The 13,912-nt window shown below is 42.8% G+C and overlaps 1 protein-coding gene across 1 annotated transcript; it reads left to right on the top strand.

Moving 5' to 3' along the window:
• Positions 1-8,054: 8,054 nt before the first annotated feature.
• Positions 8,055-9,922, top strand: LOC106097360 (uncharacterized). The gene is made up of 5 exons (XM_019354521.2): positions 8,055-8,461; positions 8,668-8,728; positions 8,993-9,128; positions 9,356-9,451; positions 9,676-9,922. The coding sequence occupies exons 1-5, from the start codon at positions 8,354-8,356 to the stop codon at positions 9,920-9,922; spliced, it is 648 nt and encodes a 215-aa protein (XP_019210066.1). The 5' UTR covers positions 8,055-8,353.
• Positions 9,923-13,912: the final 3,990 nt, after the last annotated feature.

Here is a 13,912-nt window from a genome sequence, read left to right as displayed (position 1 = left end):
CTATAGTTGCTCTGTCTCCCCTGTCGGCTGTATCCCCTTGTTAAGTTCGCGTCTCTGTGTTATGTTTCCTGTTTTACTTTGAAAGTCCGTGTTTCATGTTAGTGTATCTGGTTTTGCTTTCCTTGTCTCGTTAGTCCTGATTTGCCCCAGCTGTGTTTCCCTCCTGTTGCCCATTCCCTGATTGCTCCCTCTATGTATTTAAGCCCTGTGTTTTCATCAGTCCTTGTCGCGATCTACTCTTATCTACCGTTTATTTTGCTGTGTGTTTTGTCTGCTTGCCTGAGTTTATTTCTTGCACTTTGGAAGTTTGTTATTTTGAGTTCAGCATTAAAGCTGGTTTGAGTTAACCTTTGGCTTCGAGCGTCTGCACTTTGGGTCCTCCTTACCACCACTCCTGCCTGCACACAGCCTTAACCTAACACAATTTAGAGTCAAGCAAAAAATAATCTATTCTGGAGTACGATTTGTGCACTTGTGAAAAATAAGAGTAATCTCTACCAGTAGGGTTACACAGTCTCCAAACATCAACTAGGTTAGTAGAGCTCAACATATTATTCAGAACAGTCGAAGCGTTAAACAACTGGGAGCTTTGAGTGGATCTATCCAAGTGTTTATCAAGTACACAATTAAAATCGCCTCCTAAAATTACATGAGTATCAGCGAGACTAGGTAATAAATTAAATATTTGTCGAAAGAAAGTTGGGCTATCAAAATTAGGACCATATAAATTCAATAAAGTAACGTGGGTTGCATGAATATGGCCCGTCACCAGGACAAATCGACCATTCGGATCACTAACCGTGGACTCATGTCTAAATGGAACTGTTCTGTGGATCAATATAGCCACTCCACGGGCTTTACTAGAGAATGTCGACTGAAAAATCTGACTAGCCCAGGAGCACCTGAGCAACCTCTCTTTAGTCGGTTTCATATGGGTTTCCTGAAGATACACAACATCAGCAGCTAGCGATTTTAAGTGACAAAAAATCTTAGCTCGTTTGTGCACATGTCCAAGTCCTCGCACATTCCAACTCACAAATCTAATGCCACCACTTAGCGATGATGAGTTAGGATTCACTCCAGAAATAATAAATAGCAGTGTATACATAAATTGCCCTTGTATAACATTAAGAAGTACAACATACCGACAACACAAAAAACATAACCCTCTTCCCCCTCATCCCACTTTCCCAAACAAAAAAGAAACCCCGCATACTCACAGCATGACCATCACGAAATAAACGGTCCAAGGTGACGAGCTTTCCAACCTCCCCTCACAAAAGGGAAAAAAAAAATATATATACCCTCAATGCCACCATAGTTGAGAGAAAAATGAAATAGTCACATCCCAATGCAATGAGTTTCAAATGAGATGTCAAAGATTATAAATTAGTCACTGCCTTCCTGTATAGTTCCCAGAAAATCCTCAGCCTCGTGTAGCGTTGAAAACACTTTGACCATGGAGCCATGCATTACTCGTATGGGGCGCCATTTGTAAACTGAAACATGCCGAAATTAATGGAAACATTTTTCCACATTTAGCTCTAAATCTTACAAAAACATGTTTTTTCGAGTCATTTTTTACAACATTTAGTAAAATTTTAAATGTTAAATCTAAATGCTAAATGTTAAATGTTAAATCTAAATATTATATCTAAATGTAAATGTTAAATGTTAAATATAAATATTATATATAAATCTAAATGTTAAATATAAATATTATATATAAATCTAAATGTTAAATATAAATATTATATATAAATCTAAATGTTAAATGTTAAATCTAAATATTATATATAAATCTAAATCTTAAATGTTAAATCTAAATGTTAAATGTTAAATCTAAATATTATATATAAATCTAAATCTTAAATGTTAAATCTAAATGTTAAATGTTAAATCTAAATATTATATATAAATCTAAATGTTAAATGTTAAACCTAAATGTTAAATGTTAAATCTAAATGTTACGGGAAACTAAATATTTAGCTAATATGCAAATTTATTGTACGGGTCAACAGAAATACCAAAATTGTCACGGACCCGGCTCTGGAGGACTCGGGGGTCCGTGAGCAGTTATGGACTGTTGTTGTTGTTATTATTATTATTATTATTATTATTTAGGGGCTGTGTCGTCTAATGTTCGGTCCACAGTTGAATGTGTAGTGTGTGTGTGTTTGCGTGTGGGTTTGCTTCTCCCTCTCTCTCTCCCCGGTCCTCGGGGCTGTCTACGGAAGTGCGCGCCGCGGGAGAGGCGTGTCCTGGCGACTGTCGTCATTGGGAGTCCCTCTTCACTGTTGCCGGTCCACCTGCAGCTGATTACCTGACCAGCTGTTGGTAATCATCCTTCCCGGCTAGAGAGAGGTATTTAACCTGGACTCGCGGCGACAGTCGACGTGGGATTATTACTCCGAACTGGTATAGTCCGTGCGAGCAGCGTGAGCTTGTTAGTCGGCTAGCGTGTGGCTAATTGTGGACTTTCCTTCTTCCTCCAGGATAGCCGAGCGGAGAAGCGAGTTGGGGAGCACACGCACTAAGGGAGCTACAGCACAGGACGCACTGGGAGCAGGAGACGAGCACCATTAGCAAATTGCACCTTTGAGTTAATTGTTGGACTTACCTGTCTGTTCACTGTAAATAAAGTGCACTGTGGCATCGAAGAGTCCCGCGTTTTGGGTCCTACTTCCCTCGTCCCCACGGTCTGCGTGGCAGACCGTGACAAAAATAAAAGCTTCAAGAAAACCTCCCGCGCTAAAGTGTGCCGGTCGTGGTCAGGTTGTGTGTCTGCGCTCCTCTCAGGGTCACTTTTGACTGCCATGAGCTGCTTCACCTGTTCCCTACCAGCATGTCCAGCGATTTAGCTGAAAACATTGGAAGAGCCGTTTTGTCGGCCATCCAACGATTCAGCGGCAGTGCACCCTCAACCTCACAAATGCCGCAGCACTTGGTAAGTTCATTGTATAGCATTTTGGACGGGTTGATAGCAGTGTTAGCAAAACTAGCAAAGCTAAATTACTTAGCTAGTCCTCAATTATTTCATTTGGTAGGCAGCAGACAGAGATCGAACATCATACAACTCTATTTATTTATTTATTTGGTAGGTAACAGTCGTTCTTGATGTAAATGTTTCCTTAGGAATCCAGCAATGCACCTGGACCAAGTAGACCTGCCGTCTCCACTGGGATACCGTACCGCTCGGTAGACCTTCTTACACATATCATTTAGCTGACTGGTTTTTGTTTTTTCTTTAGTGTAATATGTCGCCTTAAATTAAATCCTGTCAAAGTAATGATTCTGATTCTACATACATTTCATCTTCTTAGGGGTCCATCATTAGCAGTGTCACATCATCACCAACAACATTCACAAGTTTTACGTTATATTTTATTACTGTTTTTGCTGTGAAGTGTCTTTTGATTTGATTGACTTTAATATTTTAAAAATATTGATAAAATATTACTCTCTAGCTAATCTGTCACAGTATAATTGCCTCAAATTACCCATCTTTTGTTATAGAATTGTGCTAATTGAGATGATCTGTGCCGTGTTCTAGGATGGTTACCAAGGAAGGCTTCAGATTTCCAAAGAGGAATTGGAAAATGTTCTTTCCCTGAAAACATCTTTTTTTTTTTTTTTTTTTTAACCTGTCCCGTTTGGTTCTTTTGCCATCAGAATTATTGTCTAAAGGCGAAGAAAGATGCCCAACGGATTTACTTTACCAAATGGACCATCCCAGCCTTGCCGTAATGGTCCATTTGATTCACCTTTTATTGTTTATTTTATTTTCACTTGCTGAATACGGGACAGACTTGACTGGGGGAAGGAAAGGGGAGAAAGAAAGAGGGAAAGAAAAACAGCGGGGAAGAGGGACGGGGAAAAAGGGCAAAAAACCAAAAACCAACAGAATAAGCAGACAAAAAATACATATATCGATCACCTGGATCACCTGTTGAGAAAGAAAGAAGAAAGCAAGCAGAAGAAAACGAGAGTAATAAACATCATCACAATGATCTATGGGAATATGACAGTAAATACTAAATATTAAACATTATTGTGCAGCACGTAAGATCGACAGCGCACAGTGTGCTTTGAGGTAGGAGCCAAAAAGGGTGTAGTTTGTGTGTGTGATCACCTGTGTGTACACCTGTGAGCATGGACGCGCTTGTTTTTTTTTTTTTAAGGTTCCTTCATGTAATGATCGGCTAGAGGGTGTGGGGGGCCACTGCCCCGTCCTCCAGGGCATGATGCAGGTATGGAGGAGATCAAAACTCTAGACATCCAGAGGCCCCCAGAACACAAGAGACCAAGGAAGACCAACAGAGGGGCAGCCGCGTCACTATCCCAGAAAGAGCTGAGGAGAGTCCCAGATGAGGGGTCACTCAGCAGCCGCGGAGCAGAAGCCAGGGGGGTTGCAGTGACGTGCCCGTGAGCTCCGCCGGCAGCCAGCTGTGCCTGAGTGACCGAGCTCCGGGCCGAGAGGCCGAGGGCACCCCGCCTCCGAAGTGGCCCGAGCGAGCCCCAGGCTCCAGGCCCCGATAAGCAGCCGTCAAGGAGTGAGCCGGTGTGTACCTGGGCGCCCCCCCCCCCGGACACACAGAACCACCAACGCACCGATGTCTGAGGGCGTCCGCCACCGGCAGGGGAAGTGGTGGGGGAGATAGGCCTCCAAACCTTGGAGGGCCTGAGATGTCCCCAGAGAGGTGGGGTCTGATACCCAACCTGACATATAGACACAGACATACAGGCACACACAGATACAAACATCCATTCCCACCCTCATGCTCTCATAAGCAATTATTCCACACTCAACCAACGTGGAGACAGACACAAAGAGACGCTGTACACACAATCACTCTCCCCAAGCGTACTCTAAGAACCGGGTCTGGGTACCCTTGCCCCTGGAGGGGGAAACTGCAGCCAGACCCAGGTGGTGTTACCCTTTTCCCTGCGGTGGGGAGAAGCAGACCGCCCCGACTCCGTAGCAGCAGGGAGGCCCCACATTCCAGACCCCAGTCAGACGGCCAACTCCTCCTCCCAGCCCCCCCGCTCCAGCAGGCCGCAGAGAACGGGGGTGTGTGAAGACTCCAAACCTCCCTCCACCCGCTCATATGTAGTGTTGATGCATGTGTGTTCTAAGGTGCATTTAAAACCCAGGAGGGCATGGAGCTACCTGCCAGAGCAGCAGGTAAGCGCATAGCCCCTCCTGCTAGCCCTCAATGTCTACGTGTATTTAAAATTGAGAGGTGGGCAACGACGCCAGGGGTGAGGTGTACACCCTGATGGTAATTTGGATTCTGTGTGGCGTGCCCACCCCCAAGATCCTATATGTATGTGTAATGAGAGTGTGAGTAATGTGAATGTCTAAGGTGTGGGATAAAATTGAGGCAGAGGCAGCCAGAAGGGGACAGAGGGGGGGATGCCTCCCCTGCACCCTGGTGACACACCCCTACCCCAAGGCCCTGCATGTGTGGGTGATTGTGGTGGAGTGGGAAGAGGGAGGCAGCTGGAGATGGGGAGGGAAGGAAGGGAGGGGCAAGTAACCCCTCCCTGGGGCCAGCTCCCCTGCTGACCCCAGTAGGCACCCCCATACTCCGCAACACGCCAGGGAAAGGGGGGCCCAGGCCCATCCGGACCGGGGCCCAGCGCGGCAGCGCTGCCCGGCCCCACAGAGCCCGGGACAGTCCACCCGACCCCACCACAGAGAAAACTGCACCCATCCCATCATCCACTCATCTTCCAGACTACACTAGACAATAGACGCCCAGGCTGAGATCTTCCTCCACCTCTCCTGTATCTCCCCCTCCTGCAGAGAGAGTTCCTGAAGAGAGGAAAGCTCCTGCAAGATGTGACAACCTCCCCCACCAGTTGAAGAGCCCCCCAGGTGGCTCGATGCACCGGCGGCACCCTGCGCCAGGGCCGGGCCCCCATACACCCACCCCGCCCACAACCCCGGCAACACACCAACCAGAACCCAGCCCCTGAGGCCCGGCCAGGGCCCCGGCCCAGAGACGGAGCGCCCCCAGAACCTCACGCCCGTCCCGGACCCACCCAGGGGCAGCCAGGCTACCAGGTCAGTAACCCACGTCCGTCAGCACAGACCCTCCCCTAGCCCTGCTGCACGCAGCCACGAGGAAACCGTCACCCAAGAGCCAACAGAGCCCTTAATTGGCCATGACCGCTACCCCGGGTTGAGCCCCCCAAGGAAGATGCTCCTGGGGAACCCCCGATGCCCTAAGCCCGTCCCTGCCCCCACACCCATCACAACAGTGAAGGCGGGACCAAACTATGACCACCCACCCCCACTAGGTGATGGAGCTGATCAAAGGAGCCCAGAGCAATTGATCTGATGTGGTGGCAGAGGCTGTATCAAGACTAATGTAATCTAATAGATAATTTCTATATTGGTTAGAATTAAGATTATTTTTATTTTTCCAGTTCATGAGGACTGTTTTCTTGGCTATGCATAGGGCAGTGAAAACCATATGGGCTATATTCTTTTCCGTAGTGACATTATCTAAGCTGCCCAACAAACACACTAAAGGGGAAGTTGCAATGTTACATTTCAGACACTTTGATAAGTCTTCACATATCTCGTGCCAAAAGTTCTGAACTGGTGGACAGAACCAAAGAGTGTGGATATAATTGTCCGGTGAATTGATTTGGCAGTGTGAGCAGTTGTTGGTAGACGTAAAGCCCATCTTGAACATCCGATGACCTGTATAGTGCACTCTATGTAGTATTTTGTATTGAATTAATTGAAGACTGGGGTTTCTAATTAGATGAAAGGTTTTTAAGCAAATCTGAGACCAGAAGTTTTGGTCAAAGTTAACTGATAAATCTGCTTCCCATTTTGCAATAGGAAGTGATATTGATTCATCTGTTTTAGAAAGCATTCTGTATATTTTGGACAGTAATTTGGGGGTTTTAAGAGTAAGAAATTGAACCACACTTGGTGGTGTTTGTAGTTCAGCTTGACCTGGTTTAAATCTCTTTTTTACTATGGATTTAATTTGTTGATACTCTAAAAATCTTTTCTTGTTGATCCCATATTGTGTAACTAGTCTGTCAAATGGAATAAATTCTGTTCCTTCTAGTATATGTTCTAAATATTTGATTCCTTTACCACTCCAATCAGAAAAGTTTATCATATTATTGTTTTGTAATATGTCAGGGTTGTTCCAGATAGGTGTACGTTTGCATGGGATTAATGAAGACTCTGTCAACTTCAGAAACTCCCACCATGCTGTCAGAGAAGAGCTGATGTTGATGCTTTTGACTGTTTGTTTTTTTTTTTGACAGCTACGTTTTGTTGTTCCAGGCGGCAGCGTTACGGTTGCCATGGTTACAGGGTGACGCTCTCTGTCTCTGCGTGTTTCCTGGGTGAGAGAGCGCCTTTTTGTTGTTGTTGTTGTGGTAAGCTAATAGGCAGAATGCTACAGGTATAGCTCTAAAGAATGTAGCATCATGGGCAGTGTAGTCCGTGCTGCAGGGAGAATGGACTACCATACCCGTTATGTGTCTGTGAGCGAGGGAGGGAGAAAAGGGAAAAGTACAGTTGTCACCGAGCAAAAACGGGAGCTGGAAGCATGTAAATATAATAATAACCACTGCAGCCAAGAAGAGTGGCCGACGAGCCCAGTTGTAAGTAAGCTATTAAGACTCGACTGTACACTGTGTTCGTGTTTTCCTCCGAAACAATAAGTTCCGTTGGAGCAGCCTTTCAGCGACTTTCTCTGTCTCTTGCTAGCAAAGTTGACCCAGACAACAAAGTAAAGCTAGTTTTCGGCTACCAGCCCGACACAGAACCCACCGTATTAGCCAGAGGTCCCTTTACTACGGTTCGGAACCGCGGACCTTCAGTAATAGTAATAAATCACAGCAATAGTACATTCACGTAGTTGTAAAAAGCATGATAATATATTAAGTAATCCAAAGTATTCAGAATACTGTTTTTTAATGAACAGATAACAGAAACCTTACGGATGTATTGTAATGCATAGGTGTCTATCTGTATCTGTGTTTGAATTCATTTCAGGTCCCTCTTCCATCAGTTCCTCAAGCTCATGCTACATGCTCACATTTTGTGAGAAAAAACAAGACCTGCAAACACTATACAAAAGATGTCGTGTGCTTGCCCTTGTCTTCAGCATCAACGTTTCTCATACCGAGAGGAGATTCAAGAGCAAAACTAGCACAAGATGGCCTTATTGGGAAGATCTCCTTTACATCTGACTGGTCTGAAGCACAACTTAGAGAAGAAATAGCAGCAATCTTCAGAAGAACATTTGCACTGTCAACTGGCCAGACATTCCCTTGTGAGTATTTGAGTACAATTAGAGGATGTAAACGACTAATGAAACCAAATGTTTCTAGCAGTTTTCTTTGGGGTGGCCAAGAAGTTGGCTCGATTTGTTCCACCACCTGCCTCTATATAATGGCAGGGATACAAAAACCTGCACAGGTAAACATTTTATATTGCAGTGCAGAAATATTTATTGTCTAAAAAGTTAGTCTGTTCCCTTAACATAATTTTATTAATTGTATTAATTAATATTGCACTTTTAGCAGGTGTAAACAGTTTTTAGTGCAGCCATGTGCCTCTGTGTTACCAGTGATTTGGTGCAACTGTATTTGATTTTATGTAGAACATGCTTTCTTTTCCCTCAGGAGGAACCAGAAGAGCTGTCTGATAGTGACTTTGAAAGTCCAGTCTGCCGGAGAAGACGAGGTATGTGGCGTGAATGAAAACCTAGTGAGGTTCTAAGCTCAATGACCAGTTAGATTTTGTTACTGCAGTGAGTAATAATTCCTGGGAGGTTTGTTTGATGAGAGCATCATTAATCTGTCAGATTTTAATGTTTACGGATTATCACAGGTGATTACAGCCAAAGAGGAATATGTGCCCAACTTTCACTTGAACTAATATAAGGATATACAAAGGCTCTGTTAACATTATGAAGCAAGTCATGCTGACCTTCTTTCCTTTGTTCAGTGCATCATGCGTTGCCTACAACACCAGGTGAAAGTGAGGCCAAGCATCAGGAAACAGAGGGCTGCATTCAGGAGAGTGAAAATGAGGGACAGGCAGAGGGACAGCAGATGTTTCCATATAATGTGGCAGAATTTGTGTAAGCTGTTGTCTAGGGGTTAAAGAAATCCTTCATTTTAGATGTTGTTTAGGATATTGTTTCGATGCAGGTTTCCAATTTGCATGTTTGAGGTTTTTTGTTTGTTTGTTTTTTGCTGAATGACTGCAACTTTAGGATTTACATTTAATTTTTTTTTAATGATGTAGTGTGAGAAATTCTTCAAGGCTGACATGTTTTATGATTTCTAATATCTCTTGTCTACTTAGCCCTATTTTTCTGGAGGAAGATGAAGCTCTTGAAGAGGCAATTCAGCGTAGCCTCCTAGAAGAGTCTGATAGACAGAGTGAAGTTCATATTTCAAGGTAAGATTTGAAAGTAACCTTTGATAATTGAATATCTTATTTGCATCTTTACTTGCATCATTTTTTTGAAGTTACACAATTACAAAGGTAATTGCTCATTTCTGACTAATTTAATATGGACTATCACAACATAATTATCTGTAACTCTGTGCACTTGAGTCAAATGTACAGCAAATTTCCATTTTTCCCCAAGATCTGTTTGTCATTGTCCCTTTTTTATATAGGTCTTTTAAGAAGCTCAGCAAAGAAGAAATTGAAGGTCTTCTTAGAGCTCATAGTGAGAAAGTCATTACACCAGGAACAAGACAACTCCATATCAGTCGAGCCAATGTGTGGTCGACTGCTTTGCGTCAGTTCAAGAGACCCAAGTTTGCAGAAAGCTGTGAGATGCTTTATGTCACATTTGCAAGCGATGAACATGATACAGAACTGGTGAAACCGAGGAGCTTAAATACACAGGTTGAATCATGACAATGATTCGTAACGGGTGAGTACAGGGCTGAACATAATCTGACTAATGACACAAGCTGACATGGGAAAAAACAGGAAGTGGGAACATTAGTGTGGCAAACTAAACTAAACATGAACAGAACTGAAAACACTGGGTCACCGACCCAGGAACCCTGACATTCCCTAACTTCTACGTGAGACTCGAACTCACTTTCACTGTTTTCCTTTTCCTTATTCACTTTACTCAATACTTGGGACTCTAACCCACTTTAAAACTTCCATTATTCTTCACTTTTTACTCAATACTTGGGACTTGAACGCACTTAAAAACTTCCATTATTCTTATTTCAACTTCAACTTCTCATGAGATTTTCACCAAAATCAAAACAGACATTCACCAGTACTTTCAGTGAGCAGACTTTTAATTTTGTTAATGTCCAATTTGGGACACTTTGGAATAATTCAACAGGTAGTGCCTCACCTTTTAGATGTGCCGGCTTGCCCACTCAATTCAGACCACTGGCTCGCGCCTGTCCGTTCGACCACCTCGGACCGTCCAAGCCTCCAGATTCAATTTCCACCCCAATACCACAGGACGAGCCCCCAAACTGTCACGAGTTCAAAATATTGGGGATGGATACAGGAGGAAAACCAAAATAACAACACTGGTCCGGCCGGGTCAAGTCAAACGATGATTTTAATGAACACACGTGTGGGAGATGGGACACTGTATGCAGACAGCACCAGATCTCTCACCGAAAACCACACAACAATAGTTTTTATGAAAATCAGGGTATTGGAATGCCCCCTCATGTGTAAAGTAGGTACAATACAATCAATGTTGACAACTTTTAACACATTAAAAGAACATCTTCTTCTTCCTGAGGCCAGATCCTTCCCAGTAATCTTCTAACTCTGCTTATCCCCTGGAACAAACAGTCTCTCCTGCAAGCATAATCAAACAGCTACAAGGCTTTGCAAACTATTATTTAAATGTTTGAACTCTCCCCTCTACATGAGTTTAACTACTGCTTGTGTGTGTGCGTGTGTGCCTCGACCTCAGCATTCACTCTGTCTATAAGGACAGAGGCCAACTCTGCATGTGTGCAATAACCTAACTGAAACCATACATGTAGTCTGTTGAATAAATGTTCTAATCAAATGCCACTACTCAAAGCTTAATAAAAGAATATAAATGACTAAAGGATAATGATGAATAACATGATATCTGTGTTTTGTAAGCGTGTTCTTTCTATAGCTCAAGATCAGAAAAATGTCCACATGATGACTGATGGATGAGAGAGGTCCCATTTCTGTTGTTGTGCACAAATCATTGAACAACACAAACACTTAGAGCTCCTTTCAGTGCTGCCTGTTTTGTTACTGCACACATTTCTGATGGTCCTACAGTCCAACGTAGCAAACATCTCCCTGAAGCCTCTTCCTTAGGCTACGTTCACACTGCAGGTCTTAATGCTCAATTCCGATTTTTTGATCAAATCCGATTTTTTTGTCTGCTTGTTCACACTACAAATAAAATGCGACAGCAAACGCGCTCTAGTGTGAACGCTCAAAGCGGCCCGCATGCGCAAAAGAAGACGTCACACACAATGTACTCTGTTTAGACCCAGACCAACAGTATTGTTTGACTGATGGCTGTTAATGTAAAGACTTGTTTTGGACATTACATTTCCCAATTTTGCTTTAAGTTATAAAGTTATTTTGTTGTTACATATGGCCTAATAATTATCCTTATTGCTGTTTTAGAGAGGAGCGGCGCTTCAAAGGATCACAGATTTCTGTCAGAATTTGCAGATTATACACCAGAAATAAAATGTTCACGTTTCTATAACACAACAGTTTCACTAACATCTACACTGAAGGGCCAGGAAGCTTTCAATGTCTTATCAGGCACCAATAATTGACGTCTGTCTTGTGTCAGTGATGTAAAAATCGGATTTAATGCGACATGACCATTGAAACAGCAGTCGCTTTCTAAAACATCAGATATGTATCGGATTCAGTACCACATATGAAAGTGACCCAGATCAGATTTGAAAATATCGGATTTGTGCTGTTCAAACTGTCATACCATGACTGGATATGGGTCGCATAGCGTCAAAAAAAGATTTGATGCGCTTTCGCCTGCAGTGTGAACATAGCCAAAGAGACCAAAGGTTGGATCAGAGCAGCTGAAAGGACACATCTATGAATGCAGTCAGAGACTTTCTCACAACCTCACACTTCATCTGATCACATTTAGACTCAGGTTCTCTGTTAGTCACTGAAAATAGAAACAGACTCACACTGGTTCTCAAAATAAATCAACATTAAAATGAATATATAATCAGATCCTCATTTGCAACAGTGTGGACACCATCATGCCATCTTTGGCTCCTCCAGCTGAGACACACCTTCACAGACACACAGCCCCTCCCCTCACTAACAGCTGGATCACTGTCACAGGTGACACACTCACCTGTCTGTGTTTCTGCAGGTTTCAACATTCACAATGTGACGACAACTTAATGACTGTGTTTGCTTTATTTTAGAAAAATACACCACTCCACCTACATCCACACCTTCTCTTGGTTCTACCTCCATCACTCTTCCTCCATCCCTCTCTCTATGGTCAGACGATGTGTTCACAGGAAACTTGAAGGTTTGTACATATTCGTTTTTATTCATTGTGGTATTTGTTTCCATACTGTGGTCATAATTTGGTCCATTTAGATTCTTAAATCATAAAAGTTTTTACTTTAACAAATTTCAGCAGATGGAGAAGATGACATCACCAGTAGCATCACATACAGTGTTGTGAAATCATCAACAACCTCCAGTCAAACACATCAGAGATAGAGGTTTGTGTGTTTTCCTTTTCTCAACTTTAAGACAGGAAGTAAGTAATCGGTTCAGTTTGTCTGTCAGAAGTCTGGTCTTTAACATATCATGTTCATGTTGTGTGTGATGAAAGATACCAAGAACAAAATCATGTCAAGGTCACACCAACTGTAAAAATCAGTAAAAACATTATATTACCTGTTTTATTATGTATCCCCTTCAACCTTTGCCACAATACACTAGCCTTTGAGAATGTGAGTACCTAGGTTCACTGTTCACTGTTAGCACCAAGAACTAAGTTGACCTTGAAAAATAATTCAAGTAACCACATCGAGTAGATCCCAAAGGTTGATTCTGTTCATCTGGACGTGGTGTTTTCAGTGGGAGAAACATTTCGTCACTCATCCAAGTGACTTCTTCAGTCTCAGCTTGTCATGAGGTGCTGTGTGGCAGTCAGGAATTGGACTCAAAATGCAGGACTCGTGGAGGCAAAACGTGAACCTGAAAGTAGCTTTAATGCTGACCAAAGGAAAACCAAACAGAAAACCTGGAAAGTTAGAACCAAAATACACAAGAAAACATCAGGAGAGACACAGCATGAGGTAGAACTGACGTTAACGATGCAATGATGAACACTGGAGGACACACATTATAAATACCCAGGCAGGAACATGAGGGAACGAGAAACAGGTGGGAACACACGCGGGAGAAATTAGACTTATAGATAGATAGATAGATAGATAGATAGATAGATAGATATAATTTTATTTCGAACATGCAAATATAATTGAAATAACAACAGAAAAAAACCCAAACAAACAAACAAAAAAAAACCCCTTAAAAATCATCAAGTTTTCATGTATACAGGGAGTGCAGAATTATTAGGCAAATGAGTATTTTGTCCACATCATCCTCTTCATGCATGTTGTCTTACTCCAAGCTGTATAGGCTCAAAAGCCTACTACCAATTAAGCATATTAGGTGATGTGCATCTCTGTAATGAGAAGGGGTGTGGTCTAATGACATCAACACCCTATATCAGGTGTGCATAATTATTAGGCAACTTCCTTTCCTTTGGCAAAATGGGTCAAAAGAAGGACTTGACAGGCTCAGAAAAGTCAAAAATAGTGAGATATCTTGCAGAGGGATGCAGCAGTCTTAAAATTGCAA

The sequence above is a fragment of the Oreochromis niloticus genome, unplaced genomic scaffold, assembly GCF_001858045.2.
Source record: "Oreochromis niloticus isolate F11D_XX unplaced genomic scaffold, O_niloticus_UMD_NMBU tig00000734_pilon, whole genome shotgun sequence".
NCBI lineage: Eukaryota > Metazoa > Chordata > Actinopteri > Cichliformes > Cichlidae > Oreochromis > Oreochromis niloticus.
Note: the sequence above shows the minus strand (reverse complement) of the source record. Positions and strands in the feature narration are given on the sequence as shown.

Coding starts and splice junctions, on each gene's coding strand:
- LOC106097360 (XM_019354521.2), top strand. CDS start 8,354: ATGAAACCAAATGTTTCTAGCAGTTTTCTTTGGGGTGGCCAAGAAGTT. Junction 8,462..8,667: donor GGATACAAAAACCTGCACAG/GTAAACATTTTA, acceptor CTTTTCCCTCAG/GAGGAACCAGAAGAGCTGTC. Junction 8,729..8,992: donor AGTCTGCCGGAGAAGACGAG/GTATGTGGCGTG, acceptor TCCTTTGTTCAG/TGCATCATGCGTTGCCTACA.